General features: G+C 38.8%; 2 protein-coding genes across 3 annotated transcripts in view; both read left to right on the forward strand.

The window, feature by feature from the left end:
• The first annotated feature begins 421 nt into the window (after window positions 1-421).
• ccdc169 (coiled-coil domain containing 169) lies at window positions 422-4,376 on the forward strand. Its single transcript, XM_089017722.1, has 8 exons — window positions 422-541; window positions 616-698; window positions 796-906; window positions 1,690-1,730; window positions 1,836-1,934; window positions 2,022-2,075; window positions 2,157-2,230; window positions 2,804-4,376. The coding sequence occupies exons 1-8, from the start codon at window positions 471-473 to the stop codon at window positions 2,970-2,972; spliced, it is 702 nt and encodes a 233-aa protein (XP_088873848.1). The 5' UTR covers window positions 422-470; the 3' UTR covers window positions 2,973-4,376.
• Window positions 4,377-4,458: 82 nt separating this feature from the next.
• The window catches only part of dclk1a (doublecortin like kinase 1a), a 36,440-nt gene continuing 24,013 nt past the window's right edge, over window positions 4,459-16,885 (forward strand). The window contains exons 1-5 of one of the 2 annotated variants that reach the window (XM_089017710.1): window positions 4,459-4,609; window positions 4,829-5,254; window positions 6,549-6,925; window positions 13,293-13,392; window positions 13,503-13,604. In XM_089017710.1, the coding sequence (XP_088873836.1) occupies window positions 4,876-5,254; window positions 6,549-6,925; window positions 13,293-13,392; window positions 13,503-13,604 (958 nt within the window). In that variant the 5' untranslated portion in view covers window positions 4,459-4,609; window positions 4,829-4,875. The remainder of the gene's footprint in view (window positions 4,610-4,828; window positions 5,255-6,548; window positions 6,926-13,292; window positions 13,393-13,502; window positions 13,605-16,885) is intronic. The other variant, XM_089017711.1, reaches the window with a different exon arrangement.

Below are 16,885 nucleotides of genomic sequence, written 5' to 3' on the forward strand. Positions count from 1 at the left end.
ATTTGGTGAGGTCATCAACTATTTTTTTGTTTTTATTATTAATTAATGTATGTTTAACTGGTAACAAGCGAATTTTATCCACTTGACTCGTTGACACTTTCGCTTCAACTACCATGAAATGACGTTATCGCCCCCTGTCGGCCAAACAAGCGCTACACACCGGAAGCGAGTGTTTCTTTGGAAACCAGGTGATTACAAACTTTGTTTCCTCGGTTTGGTCACATTTAAAATTAGAAAAGATTGATTGTAAATACGACATGGCGAGGTTGTTTTTGTTTTATTAGCAACGCATGTTGAACTGGTAACAATACAATCGAGTTTTATCCACTTGACCTGTTGACACTTTTGTTTCAACTACTACGACGTTGTCACCCTCTGGCGGCCAAACTAGCGCCACACACCGGAAGCGAGTGTTTCTTTGGAAACCAAGTGATTGATTACAAATTTACCACGGTTTGCCCACATTTAAAATGAGCAAGGATTATTGTAAATATGATATGGCGCGATTGCGCACAGAACTTGAACAGGAACGAGAAATCAGGTGAGTTTTCATTTATTTCCACTTGTGTTTGCAACATCTTTTTCAAGGGGTTGTTTTTTGTTTTTGTTTTTTAGAGACATGTTAGAAGAGTCGGTACGGGATCTCCGTTGCACCATGAGGGAACTTCAAGACAGACTTCATCGTGTTGACGGGGAAGGTGAAAAAGGGGGTGAAGCTTAATTAATTTAAAAAGCTTAACTTAATTTTGTGATAACATTTTTGTATGCTTGCGTTTTGTGGGAAATTTGGGCCAGACAACGAGTGGAAGACGAGATACGAAACTCAGACTGAGCTCAACGATCAGCTACAGAGGCAAATTACGGTCGTTCACGAGAGGCTAGAAGACGTACGTGGGAACCCAGTGGGTGAGATCAACACTTTGTTGTCTAATTAGAGGTAAATTGGTCCTACGTTGGACTCTGAGACATACGGCAAGATTGTTGCCATATTGAATGTGGCCGCATGTAGCTATTTAGAATTGTTAAGTCTTTCGAAAAAGATCGTCGCCATATTAGATATGGCCACTTCTAGCTGTTTGTACGTATTCATTTATGGGATTAACACTTATCAATGACCTTTTAATGAATTTAGTCATTAAAACCTTAAATTGGGACAATCATTTGGATTCCTGTATTATTTTACGAAGTCTTTTTATTTTTGTTTCTTAGTTAAATACAGAAATGTTTTATCCATTATGAAAAAAATGTACGTTTTTAAAATACGGCAAGTTCGTCGCCATATTATCAGTGGCCACATATAGCTGTTTGTACTTTTTCAGTCGTCCAGCAAAATCGTCGCCATATTGGAGGTGGTCATTTTTGCTGTTTGTACTTATTCAGTTGTACGGCAAAATCGTCGCCATATTGGAGGTGGTCATTTTTGCTGTTTGTACTTATTCAGTTGTACGGCAAGATCGTTGCCATATTGTATGTGTCCACTCATAGCTGTTTGTACTTATTCATTATCGGGATTAACACGTATTAAACCTTTTAATGAATTACTCATTAAAACCTTATGTTGGCACAATCATTTGGATTTATGGCTTATCCTACGACGTATTTTTCTTTTTTTCTTAGTTAAATCTAGAAACTTTCTACCCATTACTATGAAAAAAAAATACTTTTTTAAAATTTGAATTTTCACTCCAGATCGACTGGCTTCTATCCGATCCTACGATGACATGCCTTCTGTGAGTCTGGACTTTTATCGATTACGCCAGGAGAGGGCGCCAGAAACACGCACGCGCACAAAATGAATGACAATTACAACTTTAGCCGCCATTTTGCCTTCTCAGGAGTCGCTGAGGCATCACCTCAAACTGCTCACCGACGAAAAGTCAAGTCTCAAGACTCAACTAGCCGACTGTCGCGTCAGCATTGAACAGGAGTCAAAGGTCAGTCCGACTTGACCTAGTGTATCGCACGCATCTGCTATATACAAAGTGTTCTCTTATTTGGGATTTTTGGGGCGGGGCAATCAGGCATTCCATAAAACCAATGATGAGAGACGAGCGTACCTCTCGGAAATTGCCAAGGTAAGAGTCCTTCTCCATGCATGGCGCCGTTACAAGGAAACTTCCTTGACAACGATGGCTTATTCGGCTGTTGTTCTGCAGTTGTCTTCCACTGTGGACACCCAAAGGAGGCAGTACTCCATCCAGCCACGGAAGGCCTCAGAAAGCCAACTAAGGTATCATTAATAATAATAATAATAATAATAATAATATTATATTATTATTATTAGCTATCTTTTAGCTAGCTAGCTTTCTATCAATTTGAGTTATTCTGGGTTGAGTGAACGCTGGCGTGTGTGGCTACCGCTGCTCACCCACAGAAAAACGTATCCTGTGACTGTAAAGTGACCTTGAGAGTTTTGAAAGGCGCTTAGAAATGAAATGTATTATTATTATTATTATTATTCTATAATTCTATCTATTTGCTCACTATTAGCTATGTCTTTGCTAGTTATTGGCTATCTATTCGCTAGCTCGAGAGCATTCTATCTATTTGAGTTACTTCCGGATTGAGTGAACGCTAGCGCGTGTGGCTGCCGCTGCTCACCCACAGAGAAACTCATCCTGTGACTGTAAAGTGACCTTGAGAGTTTTGAAAGGCGCTTATAAATGAAATGTGTTATATTATTTGTATTATTATAACAGTTAGCGATGGTCCACAAAAAATGATATGTTAGCGGGGCTAGCAGCTAGCGGTGATAGCAGTTAGCATGGCTAGCAGATATGTCCTTTACTTTGTGTTTGTCTAGAGTAAAGCGGCCGAACAGGAAGTCCGAAGCCGACGCTAAGAAGGGAAAAGGTGGAGAGCGTGACGCCGGAGGATGTGTGAAAGAAGAAGGAGGAGGTGGTGGAAAAGAAGTGAAGAAATCCCACATTGGAAGCAGGTTGCCCACCGTCAAGCATCACGTGAAACACTGACTAACGCAGCCTCTTTCTGAAGAACGATCACACACACAAAAAAAAAAAAACGATCTACCACACGCGTATTACTTGAGCGAAGCCGATGTAAAAAGTGATTATTTTTACCAAGGTCAAAGGCAGGAATTTTTTTTTAATGTGCCTGTCTACCTGTGTTGCTGCCCCGTTTGTGTTTTTTTATACACAGTTCCTATTTGTCTGTCAATGGTGTTTTGCATTGTTGGTTAGTATAAAAATAGCAAACATTTAAAGTTACGGGTTTGTTTTTAACTCATTCACGAATTTATTCGGGAATTGAAAATATGACGTAGAGCGCCATTCCCGAATTTTTTGGTGTTTTTTTTCATGCTTGGGTGCCAATAAAGCGCTAACCATGGCCTATGGCAATGTGTTTTCTGTTCCACAAGGGGGCAGCATTTCCTTTTGTTCCCATTTTAGCGCTTTGTTCCAGCTTCAGCTGTTGTTTAAGCGCTATATGTATGAATTGTATTGTATTTTATACATCTGCCCCAATTTCAAGCTCGGATAACTCCAGACCCATATAACTTGGGAATTAACCTTTTTTTTATGAAAGAAGAGAGCCTAAGGTTTTTAACGCTAAATTGAATCTTTATGTAGTCATAAAACTCCATTATATATATTCATTAGCTGTCTGGCTATCTATTAGCTAAGTATTAGCTGGCTATCTCGCTAGATAGCTATCTAGCTAGCTATCCATTAACTGTCTGGCTGTCTAGCTAGCTATTAGCTATCTATTAGTTATGTGTTAGCTATCTCGCTAGCTTTCTATCTATTTGAGTTACTTCCGGGTTGAGCGAACGCTGACGCGTGTGGCTGCCACTGCTCACCCGCAGAAAAACATCTAACAGTGACTGTTAAGTGACCTTGAGAGTTTTGAAAGGCGCTTAAAAATGAAATGTATTGTTATTATTTATTATTATTATTATTATTATAAATTTGGGTTATAACTGGACCGATCTACTACTTGGATCATTTTGACCCAATTTTCATGTGGATGTTTTGTACAAAATAAGGCAATTTTAAAAAGTATGATTATTTTGTACTAAATGATCAACTTTGCTTAGTTTATTGCAAAGCAAAATGGCCGCAAAGAGCAAAATGAGGTCAAGAAGTCGGGTCAAATTGACCCATGGAGTGAATCGGCTTAGTTTTGACCCAAACTGGCTTATTTTTTTTTCTTTCACTTTGCTTCTTTTCATACAATTTTTGATGTTTGTTTAGTTGAACTCAAACTAGGGAATGGAAATAAATGGCATTTTTTATGGTCACCATCCTGGCAAATAGTGTGTGTGTGTGTGTGTGTGTGTGTGTGTGTGTGTGTGTGTGTGTGTGTGTGTGTGTGTGTGTGTGTGTGTGTGTGTGTGTGTGTGTGTGTGTGTGTGTGTGTGTGTGTGTGTATCTCACTTTCTGCGTGCGTGTTAGATGAGAATCACGACACGAGTGACGTGTAGAAGAAGAGGAGGGAGGAGGGTAGGAGCAACCTGCAACCGCTACTTAGTTTCGTGTGCTGCTCAGCTTCTGATTCTTCTTTCCATCATCACCACACTCACTTCCTGCTTTTTTTTGTGGACCATCGGCAAGACTGGAGGTGACGGAAGAGCTCAGCTCTCGCGTCGGTAAATCCTTGACGGGTTTGGACTATTTTTGGGATGTCGTGTTTGCTATTGATTGTATCAAACTACGCACACATACATGATTGCTTGTTGCGAGTCCACCCAGATTAGATTTAATCTGTGGTTAATGCTTTAATCTGGTACGCGAACCTGCTGCTTCTTGCTTTTCTTTCCTTTCACAACTTTTGTGTGTGTGTGTGTGTGTGTGTGTGTGCGCGGCAGACAGTACCGCGGTGGTGGTGGTGGCGCCGTCGGGCCACGTCACGGATATGGAGCACTTCGACGACCGCGCTCAGCGCCACGGCAGTCGTGTCGGATCGGTGTCCGTCGCCGGGAGCGGGGCTCGGGTCAACGGCGTGCAGAGCCCCACGCACAGCGCGCACTGCAACCTGTTCCGCGCCCCCCGTAGCCTCAAGGCCCTGAGCGCAGAGAAGCGAGCCAAGAAGGTGCGATTCTACCGCAACGGCGATCGTTTCTTCCACGGGATCGTCTACGCCGTGTCGGCCGATCGATTTCGTACTTTCGACGCGCTGCTGGCCGACCTGACGCGAGCACTGTCGGATAACGTCAACCTGCCGCAAGGGGTGCGCACCATCTACACGCTGGATGGATCCGGGCGAATCGGCAGCATCGATCAACTAGTTGAAGGTAAGCCTGGCCGGAAGTTACAGAACACGGGTGTGCCAAATTTTGAATTTGGGGGGCAATATTTGGTTTTTGAAACCGATAGATGGGTCGGGTCGTGTGTGGCTATGTGACGCCTTACCTGTTTCCTCGGTTGTTGTCACGTGACGTTCCAAAATGAGCATTCGCTCTACGTGACGTCATTTTTAGTCGACTGGAAGTGGTGGTTTTCTAACAAACGAAATACGAATCATAAATTACGGTCGCGAAGAGCTTGTATTTTAAATTCCATCATCACGAGGCCTAATTTGCCATCTTTTCGATTTATTCAAAATAAAATTAATTGAAAATCGTTTGGTCACGTGACATTCCAAACTCAGCACTCGGTCAACCTGACGTCATTTTTAGTCGACAAAAAGTGGTTGTTTTCTAACAAACGAAATACAAATCATAAATTGCGGTCGCGAGGAGCTTGTATTTTAAATTCCATCATCATGAGGCCCAATTTGCCTAATTTGCGATTTATTCAAAATAAAATGAATCATTAAAAAGAAAATCGTTTGGTCACGTGACGTTCCAAACTGAGCCCTCAACGTGACGTCAATTTTAGTCGACAGAAAGTGGCAGTGCAAGGCATAATGGTCGCCCCCTCAAAACAACGAAAACAATGGTGGATTTGGCTGCCTAAATCGTTTTCTAACAAACGAAATACGAATCAGAAATTGCGGTCACGAAGAGAGTATACTATAAATTCCATTATCATGAGGCATAATTTGCGTTTTATTCAAAATAGAATTCATTGAAAATTGTTTGGTCACGTGACTTCCAAACAGCGCTCGCTCAACTTGACGTCATTTTTAGTCGACAGGTAGTTGCAGTAAAAGGGCAAAATGGCGGCCCCCTCAAAAACAATGAAAACAATGGTCGATTTGACTGCCTTATTCATTTTCCAACAAACGAAATATGAATCAGAATTTGGACTATTACCGGCGCAAAGAGCTCATATTGTGAATTACATCATTGTAAGGCCTTATTTGCGATTTATTCAAAATAAAATTGATTTAAAATGCTTTCTTTTGCCCATGTATTTTGACCATTGCTGCATAATAACTGACCGTTTTTAGAATGTGAATTATAATTACCAGTAGTTTACCATTTATTTATGCAGATATTTATTTTTTAAAATGTTTATTGTAGTAAATATAGTACAGTAAACATATCACACATATTTGTAATTTTTTTAAATTTGATGGTAAATAATTTGTGCCGTTCATTCCCGTCTGATTTTGCTCATGACTCTTCCCGCCACCACCAACAGGCGAAAGCTACGTATGCAGCTCTGTGGAAGCATACAAAAAAATGGATTACACCAAAAACGTCAACCCCAACTGGTCGGTGAACGTGAAGGCGTCTGGGAATGCCTCGGCCCGTGGGCCTCCATCCCGGGCCAGCGCCAAGATGAACCCCCCGGGGATGGGCGGCGTCGTCCTGCCCGACGCCCGCGAGAACAAGGACTTCGTTCGACCCAAACTGGTGACGGTGGTACGCAGCGGAATGAAGCCCCGCAAGGCTGTCAGGGTTCTTCTCAACAAGAAGACGGCGCATTCGTACGAGCAGGTGCTCACCGACATCACCGATGCCATTAAACTCGACTCTGGAGTGGTCAAGAAGATCTATACGCTTGAGGGGAAGCTGGTGAGTCAAATGCTAACATTTAGCTTGCGGAATGATAATTAGAATTGATTAGCCTCGCAGTGGAGAAATTTACATTTCTCAGCAGCTAACTGATGAAAGGAAGAGGAAAGGAAAGAAAGAAGTAGAAAATAAATACACTTCCTGTTTCACCTAAATCCGCTTCAATTCCGAGCCGCGACATACCCACAGCGCTCTGCACTGATAATATGGCCACACTCACCGACATATATTCTTTATCCTCTGGCAAAAAAATTCGAACATCAGAATAGTTACGCTCTATTTCTTTTCATCTTTTTGAAGTATCGAAACGTTTGTGAATGAAAGCGTTTTCCTAGACAGATTTATGAACGCTGTGTCTGTCTATATGCGTGTGTATGGATTTATTGTTGTGGTCGCCCACGCCGCATCAGACAGCATCGCATGCGTCTGAGTCACGAGCCCTTCAAGGTCCGCCCACCTGCTCAGTTGTGCCCTATTTTTATTTCGGGGTGGGGGGGGGGGGGGGGTGTGTGAATCTGTCGGACTGTGATTGGTTACCATCATCGGATATTATTCTTTATTCCTGGAACAATATTAATTTTCCTCAGTAATAATAATAATAATAATAATAATAATAATAATAATAATAATAATAATAACAGTAGTAGTAATAATAATAACAGTAGTAATCATAATAACAGTAATAATCATAATAATAGTAATAATCATAATAATAATAATAATCATAATCGTAATCATAATCATAATAATCGCAATGATATTATTAATAATAATAATAATAATAAAAATAATAATACATTTAATTTATAAACGCCTTTCAAAACTCTCAAGGTCACTTTACAGACAGGATATTTTTTTCTGCGGGTGAGCAGCGGCAGCCACACGCGCCAGCGTTCACTCAACCTGGAAGTAAATGATTGATGAACGGAAAAATAAATAAATAAATAACCAATTTTTTTCTATTTACTTTGCCACAAAGCTCATCGGACTCTCTAAAAAAAATGCAGAAAATGATCATTTTTGATTAGAAATTATTATTATTTTATTGTTGGAAAATGATAATCACAACAAAAAACTAATCTTGTTTTATTTAAAATTTTATGATTTTTTTTTGAACTCAACAATTGAAGAAAATATGTCTGTTTCCATTTATAACAGATTTTTAAAAATTCTCGTCAGATTCCATCTCCATATATGTCATAATGAGGGAGGCGGATGTGGGGCAGGGGGGGATTTTTTTTTCCCTCGTTTTGCATTTCGTGCCATTTCGTGCCCCTCTCGTCGCTAACGATGACGGGCGCCGCATCCCGGCTGACCTCGCACAATCCATTTAACGATCCACCATGATTAACCCAGCAGGGCGTCGGTCCAGATTCCTGATCGGATCTGCACTTCTTTTTTTAAAAAAAAAAGGAAACAATAAAATTAAATACATAAATAAATATAATAAAAAATCCTGATCAGAACTGCACTTCTTTAAAAAAAATGAAAAAATAAAAATAAATAAATAGATAGAAAAAGAAATAAATAGATAAATAAATGAATACATCTGATTAGATCTGCACTTCTTTAAAAAATTAAGGCTAAATAAATAAATAAATATTATAAAAAAAATCAGGATCTGATCTGCACTTCTTTAAAAAATGAAATAAATAAATACATACATAAATGAATAAATAAATATAATAAAAAAAATCATGATCAGAACTGCACTTCTTTAAAAAACGAAAACATAAAAATAAATAAATAAATAGAAAAATAAATGAATAGATCAATAAATGAATACATCTGATCAGATCTGATCAGACCAGATCTGCACTTCTTTAAAAAATGAAATAAATAAATAAATACATACATGAATAAATAAATATAATTAAAAAAAATCATGATCAGAACTGCACTTCTTTAAAAAATGAAAACATAAAAATAAATAAATAAATAGAAAAATAAATGAATAGATAAATAAATGAATACATCTGATCAGATCTGCACTTCTTTAAAAAAATGAAGGATAAATAAATAAATAAATAAATAAACTCTTGATCAGATCTGCACTTCTTTAAAAAAATGAAATAAATAAATAAATAAATACATAAATGAATAAATAAATATAATAAAAAAATCATGGTCAGAACTGCACTTCTTTAAAAAAACGAAAACATAAGAAATAAATAAATAAATAAAAAAATAAATAAATAAATAAATAAATAAATCGGATCAGATCTGCACTTCTTTAAAAAAAATGAAGGAAAAAAATAAATTAAATTATTGGATATTATTGGATATTGGATATGCCTTTATTAGTCTCTCAGTGGAGAAATTTACATTTCACAGAAGCAAAGCATAATAAAACATTGATCAGATCTGCACCTCTTTAAAAAATGAATAATTAAAATAAATAAATGAATATAATCCACATCAAATCTGCATTTATAAAAAAAATGAACAAATAAAAATAAAATAAATAGATAAAATTTAAAAAAATATATATTTAAGAATCCTCCCTCGCAAACATTTAAAGTCACACTTTCCCACCCAACGCCCACCAGCTCGCACTGCGGTTACCATGGGTTACGGTTGTCTGGGAGATTACACAATAAACTCACCCTCTTCTCTTTCTGCAAGTAAGGCTCTTATATGCCGCTGCTATTTTTAGCCGTTTTATCGATTGGGCCTCTGGGCAATGGCGAAATCCTCCCTGCTCTGGTCCACTTTTTTTTTTTATTTTTTTACTGTAATGAATATTAAAGATCACGAAAGCACAACGCGCAAATAGGAGATTACTTTAAACCTCCGTGAAATGCGCTTAATCCGTGTTGTAATCGCAACTAAAACAGCCTTGGCTTATGGTAAAGGGGGTACAAAAAAAAAACATTGTAGACCTTATCATGGTTTACAGCAACACAAACGCTTATCGTTTGATAGTTTTACCCAATATTAGCATCAATCAAATATATTGATGACATCTCATTGAAGTCATTATCCAAATTTGGGTGACTTAATGTGTGTCTGTGTGTATCAGAAGTAGGTTTTTAGGTTACTGGTTGTGACGCGTCGTCCCGGCAGAACCGACGAGTCCAAAGAGAGAAACGCGGATGACGTCCGAACACCAAAACGGCTCATTCATCTCTTTGCGTTCATTAACCTCTTTTAATGAGGACACACACACACACACACACACACACACATATGCGTTTTTGTGCTTTCTGGGGACCACTTTTCGGATCATCACTTCGGGGAACCACCCTTCCTGAAACATTTTTTATGTTTTCTTTATGGGGACCAGGTTTTTTGTCCCCATACGTCAAATGGTCCCCAGGACGTGACTGTGTAAACAGGTTTTTGTCCCCATAACCACATATAAACGAGAGCACACACACACACACACACACACACACACACACACACACACACACACACACACACACAGTGCAAGAACGCTTATTTATTTATTTTTTTGTGGGTCTACTCATGATAGACGAGCCAACCAAATTTCGTGTCGCTAGGTCAAATTTAGCTTTATTGTTGACAATAAGATGCTTGTATGAATACAGGTGTCTTTTCAAGTGTGAGTTTTGACCTTGGCTTACGAACTTAATTGGTTCCCAGTCAGAGTGTGTAAGGCGAAAAGTGTGTATCCCAAAAATACATTTTCCATTGGAAAGCATTAAAATGAGAATAATCCGTTCCCAGGTCCCCATAAAACTTAATTTTTGACTAATTTAAAACAGATTGTTTTCTTAAAGACAGTGTATTTTAGGTGTTCAATTGCCTGACATTTTCGACGTATACTTCCGCCTTCGTCACGGATGTTGTTGTGACATGCCTTTTTCAGCTGGTGTTACTATGAGGGCGTTACCTACCTGTCAGATCTGACAGGTAGGATCTGACAATTTTAATTTGTTAATTTTTTTTTAAAGAAGTGCAGATCCGATCAGGGTTTTTATTCATAGTAACACCAGCAGAATTGACAAAAACAATTGTGGAGTTTACTTACTTGTTGACTATCCTAACGATCATTACAAATCAAAATGGCAGATTTATTGTGTCTTGTTAGATATAGCTATCTATTAGTTATCTATTTGCTAGCTAGCTAACTTGATCCATTTGAGTTATTCCCGGTTGAGTGAACGCTGGCGCGTGTGGCTGCCGCTGCTCACCCACAGAAAAACGGATCCTGTGACTGTAAACTGACCTTGAAAGTTTTGAAAGGCGCTGATAAATGAAATGTATTTATTATTATTATTATTATTATTATTATTACTACTATAGTTTCTTTGGGCATTATTTTGTGGGTCTATATTTCATTTCCAGGTCAAATTGACTTTGGGGGGGGTGGCGCTATTTGTTGCTAGTTGAAGCAGCATATGAGAGTTTGTGCAACCTGAGCAAGAAGGTTTCCAATTCCTCTTCCTTGTCCTCCTCCTCCACCTGACACTCCTCATGGCACGGTTGCCCGGCAACAGCCTTCGAGTTCTACTGTACTGTGTGTGTGTCCGTGCTTGAGTGTGTGTGTGTGTGTGTGTCAGGCTGGTTCCGATCAAGTATATAGACAAGCTCTAAGTGGCTTAAAGAGCACAGCTACGGTTCCACTAATAATACTGTGGTAAGCTGTGTTTGAGCACATACACACACACACACACACACACACACACACACACACAGTTGCGCACACGCACACAGATGCACACGCACACGCACACACACACACACACACACACACACACACACACACACACACACACACACACACACACACACACACACACACACACACACACACACACACACACACACATATACACACACACCAAACGAGTGACTGTCACGTTTGGTGATTTAAAACAACGAAGTCATAGAAACAAAAAGGTCCAAAGTAGCAAACAAAACCATGACAACACGTTATAGTGACGTTGGAGAAAAAAAAACATCTTTCGTAAAATTATTATTTATTTATTTGTTTATTTATTTATTTACTTTTATCATTTTTTTTCTTTTTATTGTTCATGGACCTCATTGTGGCAATCGTATAACTTGTAAAAGTCAAACAAATGGAGTACGCTTCTTTGTATTCGCCAGATGATTGAATTCAGCACCGTGGCCAGCTCCTTTGGCTTCCACATCCTCAGTGGGGTTTAGAATAGACTTCCCCTTTCCCACTTTCACTCCAAAACACAATTATTATTATTATTATTATTATTATTATTATTATTATTAATATTATTAATAATAATAATAATAATAATAATAATAATAATAATAATAATAATAATAATAATAATATTATTATTACCCCTGCCATGTTTCCCACGCACACTACATTTAGCTTGAAAACATTCACCTCCCACTTAGCTGTGTAATAATATGAAACTAAGTCTTAAAAAATATTTCCTTTGGTACCTAAATGTCCAAATTCTTGTGTCTTTTTAAGGGGGGTTCCTAGCATTTATGACGTGTTTAATACATTTCACTTTTGAAGCCTGCATGTTAAAGACGTTCGCTCAATCTTGTGGATTTGATCGATTTGTTGCCCTTAAAATGGCCGCGTCAAGCAAAAATGGTTGACTTGAAACGTTTTTTTTTTTTGAGGGGGGCTCACGATAGACATTTAATTATATTTTTTTTACAATTTAAATATATACAAAACGTATTTATAAAAAGAAGAAAATGTAAATAAAATTTCAAGACATATTTATTTTGTATTTTTAATTATAATTGTTTTCCATTTTACACGTAAATTTACGACAATTAGACGTTGACGACATGTCCCAAATCACTGATTGGACAAGCAATATCATGTGATAATCTACAGCCAATGATGGCCAAGTAGGCGTGCCGTAAATAATTATCAGTTGTGTCGCGATTGACTTCCCAACAATGGTAGATGTTCCTTCGAACCCCCGAGACCTACCGACTCAGCGAACCCTTGGAGTTCGGTCGAACCCAAGTTAAGAACCACTTGTACGAAGTGAAAGCGGTTTTCCGGGTTCTCTGTTTGCTCTCTGACGGCTGCGTCGTGTACTCTCACATCGCGGTCCAACATTGCTCCCTTGTGGCCGACTAGCGCCATTGCAGCTTCGCTGTGTTGTATAACAATATCAATTGAATCGAATACGCTCGTTAATAATCATTGAATGATAGTAATGACGCATTATTTTTGAATTGGTATTGTTTAAAAATATGTTTGCTGATTGAGGAGCCGGAGAAGTTCGAAATAATAGAAAGTGAGCCTTTTTTTTGTATATTTCATCGCTAGTACTCCAGCTTTTTATTTAGAAAATGACGTCACACAACGAGTCATTTTCACATGTAAAAGTAATAATAATAATAATGTTCTCATTGAGTAAACATATTTTTTTCCGTGCAGGTGACATGTCTGCAGGACTTTTTCGGCGACGAGGACGTGTTTGTGGCATGTGGACCCGAAAAGCTGCGTTTTCAGGATGACCTCATGTTGGATGAAACAGGTGATTTTTAATATTTTTTAATTTGGGGATTTATTTATGTGGATGAGTATTTTTTGGGGGGATATTTTGAGGATAATCCAAATAATACTGCGTTGCGTATGTTTTGGCAGAGTGTCGCATCATGCGGCCAATGAACTACGGCAAGATATCCTCCATCCGAGGTTCCCCAAAGACTTTGATCCAGACCCGACGGAGCAAGTCGCCCATGTCTGGTAAGAAATAAAAAAAAAATGTGTGTGCAAAAAGATAAAAAAATATATACAGTGAGACCTCAACTTACGAACTTAATTGGTTCCCATACAGAGTGTGTAAGGCGAAAAGAGTGTATCTCAAAAAAAAATTCCCATAGGAAACCATTAAAATGGGAATAATCCGTTCCCGGGTTTCCATAAAATTTACTTTTCAACTAAATAAGCCTTAAAACTGCACACAACATACCTTATTCTATGTATAATAAATGTGCTATTGTATTGTAATGAAAGAAATACACTGCATTGTATCATAAAGTCACTTTATTTACATTTGTGATAGTCATTTATGGCTTGATGGAATGGCGTTGGAGGTCAAAGGGAATTGCTGTTTGGAAAGAGAGGCGCATTACATGAGGACTGTAATTAAAGAAATAAACTGTGCTGTAAAATAAAGTTTTATTTACCTTTTTGATGGTCGTTGATGCTGACGGAAGGAGAGTCACCTTCCATAAGGACTGTTTGTAACTTCACCTCTGGTGCTGTTCGGTCGTGTGCTTCCGCCGAAGATCACTCCGCCAGCCGTGGTGGGTGTGTATTATGAAAATAGTGCTTATTATAAGGTTTAATTTTCTGAAAGTTGACGTTTGTAAGACGAAAAGTTTGTCAGATAAGGTGTTTGTAAGATGAGGTCTCACTGTATATAATTCATAACTCTAAATTGATCATAGGGACTTTTTAGTCCTAAAACGGCAAACGGGGCAATGAACATTTTTGCCTGCTGACTCAATCCTGCAGCTGCGAGAAAGTCACCAGCGTGAAAAGTGCATCCCGGCTGGTCGCCCGCGACAACGAGCGTTTGGGAGCAATTGTTCTTTTTCATGGTGTCGCAGTCAATGCGACAGGCGCCCCAAAATCTTCCTTCTGTGGACTTCCTTTGCTCTAGTGATGTGTCTGACTTGAGTGGCGAAGCTTTTGAGAGGGCGAAAAAGGTTACCGGAATGAGTCATAACGCCATCTGATATGGCTGGCGGCTCAGGGAGCCTTATGAGAATGTGTGTGTGGGTTTATTTTTTTGCCTTTGTGGGGGCTTCATTGAGTGAATGAACCGCAAGAGATACTTATGGGAATAAAAATGACCTCATATCCGGTGTAGGTTCCCATGAAGCATGTAAAACAAGTATATGTGCGTCTCTTCAAATGTGCGTTGTCTGAATTCAGCTGTGATAGCTTCCGTGGATGAGACATTTCTACATGATTGTGTGTGTGTCCTCTTATGATGTTCACTTTGGGTCCCCATGAAGGGCATAAAACAAGATTTTAGTGTGTCGAATTGTGTGAGAAAAGTGGACAAAATAGCGTGTTCATTGATGTGTGTGTTTGTATGATTAGTCTTGTGAGGACCACTAACATTTTATACCATACGTAGTGAGGACATTTTTGACAAGTGAGGACCTTTTTGCCGGTCCTCACAAGTTTTTTTATTCTAAAGGCTTCTAGAGGGTCTATATATGCATCTGTTAAAGTTTCAGAGAGGTCCTCACAAATTCACCCAAAATCAGTTTTTGGTGTGTATTTTCATTTCCCTTGGATACACACAATTTTTACTCACCGTGTGTGTGTTTATGTGTGTGTGTGTGCGTGGTTAATGAGCGGAAAAAGTTCATAGCACAAAAGTCAAACGATATTTTAGCCAAATTCACAACAGCGGTGAGGACTTTGAATGTACCCATTCAAAAACCTCACTCCTGCTGTTATTTCAGTTTCAAGCCCACTTTTTATTTATTTGTTTTTAAAGAAGTTGAAGTAGGAATGGGGTGACATTTAGTGTTCAAATGTAACACTAGTTCTTCTCTAAACTTATCAGCAACGGTGGTCCTCACTCCTTATCTGGAGTTATCCAGACCTCACAAAACCATTGAAACAGGAATGTGTGTGTGTGTGTTGTGTGTGTGTTTGTGTTTTTTTGCTTTTTGTGTGTGTTTCATTGAGTGATCTGCAAAGGATGCTTAAGCGAATAAAGGTGACGTCATGTCCGATGTTGGTCCCACGAAGCCTTTAAAACAAGTATACTTGCGATTCTTCAAATGTGTGTTTTCTGAATTCTGCTGTGATAGCTTCCATGGTTGAGACAGTTTAAAAAGATCGTGTGTGTGTGTGACTTTTTGTTTTCCTTCGAGTGATTTGAAAGGCATGCGGAAGGGCAAAAAAAAAAAGTTATGTTCACATTGTACGTCCTCACGAACTATATAAAACAGGTATTTTTTTGCGTCTCTTCAAAGGCTGCATTGTCTCAATTCTGCTATGATAGCTTCCTTGGTTGAGACAGTTCAACAAGATTGTGTGAAGGCAAAAGGAAGTTATGTTCACTTTGGGTCCCCTTGAAAGGCCTAAAACTAGATATCAGTGTGTGTCAAAATGTGTGAAAAGGTGGACAAAATAGTGCGTTCATTAATGCATAAGATGGTGTGTGTGTGTGTGTGTGTGTGTGTGTGTGTTGTTCCCTTTTTTTATTTGTGGGCTTCACATTGTGCATCTTATCGGTCTGAATGCAGGCAATTGTGTGTAAGTGTGTGTGTGTGTGTCCACGCGCACCTGTCAGACTGGTCAGCGGTCGCCATAGCAACCCGTCACCACAACACAGCAATCGCGTCCATCCATATATGTCTGCAGCTTCCAGAGTCGTTTCTGGGAAACGTTCCTCCTCCTCGTTCTCGTATTCATAAAGTTTTTCTCGGGATTGTTGTCGATGTGTTTTTCGTCTGTGTGTTACTCATCTCAGTTTCGCAGTTGTGACAAATTGTTTTGTTTTTTTTGTACGGGACATTGACTGTCGTAACATTCGCAGAAACAAAATGGTCAAAACAAATGGCTACATGCTGTTGCACTCCGGGCCTGTAGGGGGCAGTACTGCTTTACATGTATTGAGATACTGTTCTTTTGTTTTAGGATTTATTTATTTATTGTGTGAGATCATTGACGCATTGATGTTATTGTCCAGTTTGATAAAATTTGCATTTCAAATAAGGTTCAGGTTTTCAACTTATTGTTTAACTCATTCACTGCCAGACGCTGTGCAAAAAAAAATGTCTCCACTCCAAGTGCCAGGGTTTTTGTCATTGTCACTCGAATTCCAGGACCCAGAGAATCGTAAGTTTTCGGACTATATAAATATTCAGTGCAGCGTTAGAAATCTTAGACCGTGATCTTTGATCAGAAAAAAAAAAAACGGAGTTAATTCCTAAATTATATGGGTCTGGAGTTATCTGAGCTTGAAATGGGGGCGGATGTACAAAATTGGTTTA

This window comes from Hippocampus bargibanti, linkage group LG16, assembly GCF_051943395.1.
Source record: "Hippocampus bargibanti isolate YZ-2025 linkage group LG16, ASM5194339v1, whole genome shotgun sequence".
Taxonomy (NCBI): domain Eukaryota; kingdom Metazoa; phylum Chordata; class Actinopteri; order Syngnathiformes; family Syngnathidae; genus Hippocampus; species Hippocampus bargibanti.

Excerpts from the sequence above, each read along its gene's own strand:
- ccdc169 (XM_089017722.1), top strand. The coding sequence starts at position 471 with ATGAGCAAGGATTATTGTAAATATGATATGGCGCGATTGCGCACAGAA. Across the intron at positions 907-1,689 it reads CGTACGTGGGAACCCAGTGG|ATCGACTGGCTTCTATCCGA; the intron begins GTGAGATCAACA and ends TTTTCACTCCAG. Across the intron at positions 1,935-2,021 it reads GCATTGAACAGGAGTCAAAG|GCATTCCATAAAACCAATGA; the intron begins GTCAGTCCGACT and ends CGGGGCAATCAG.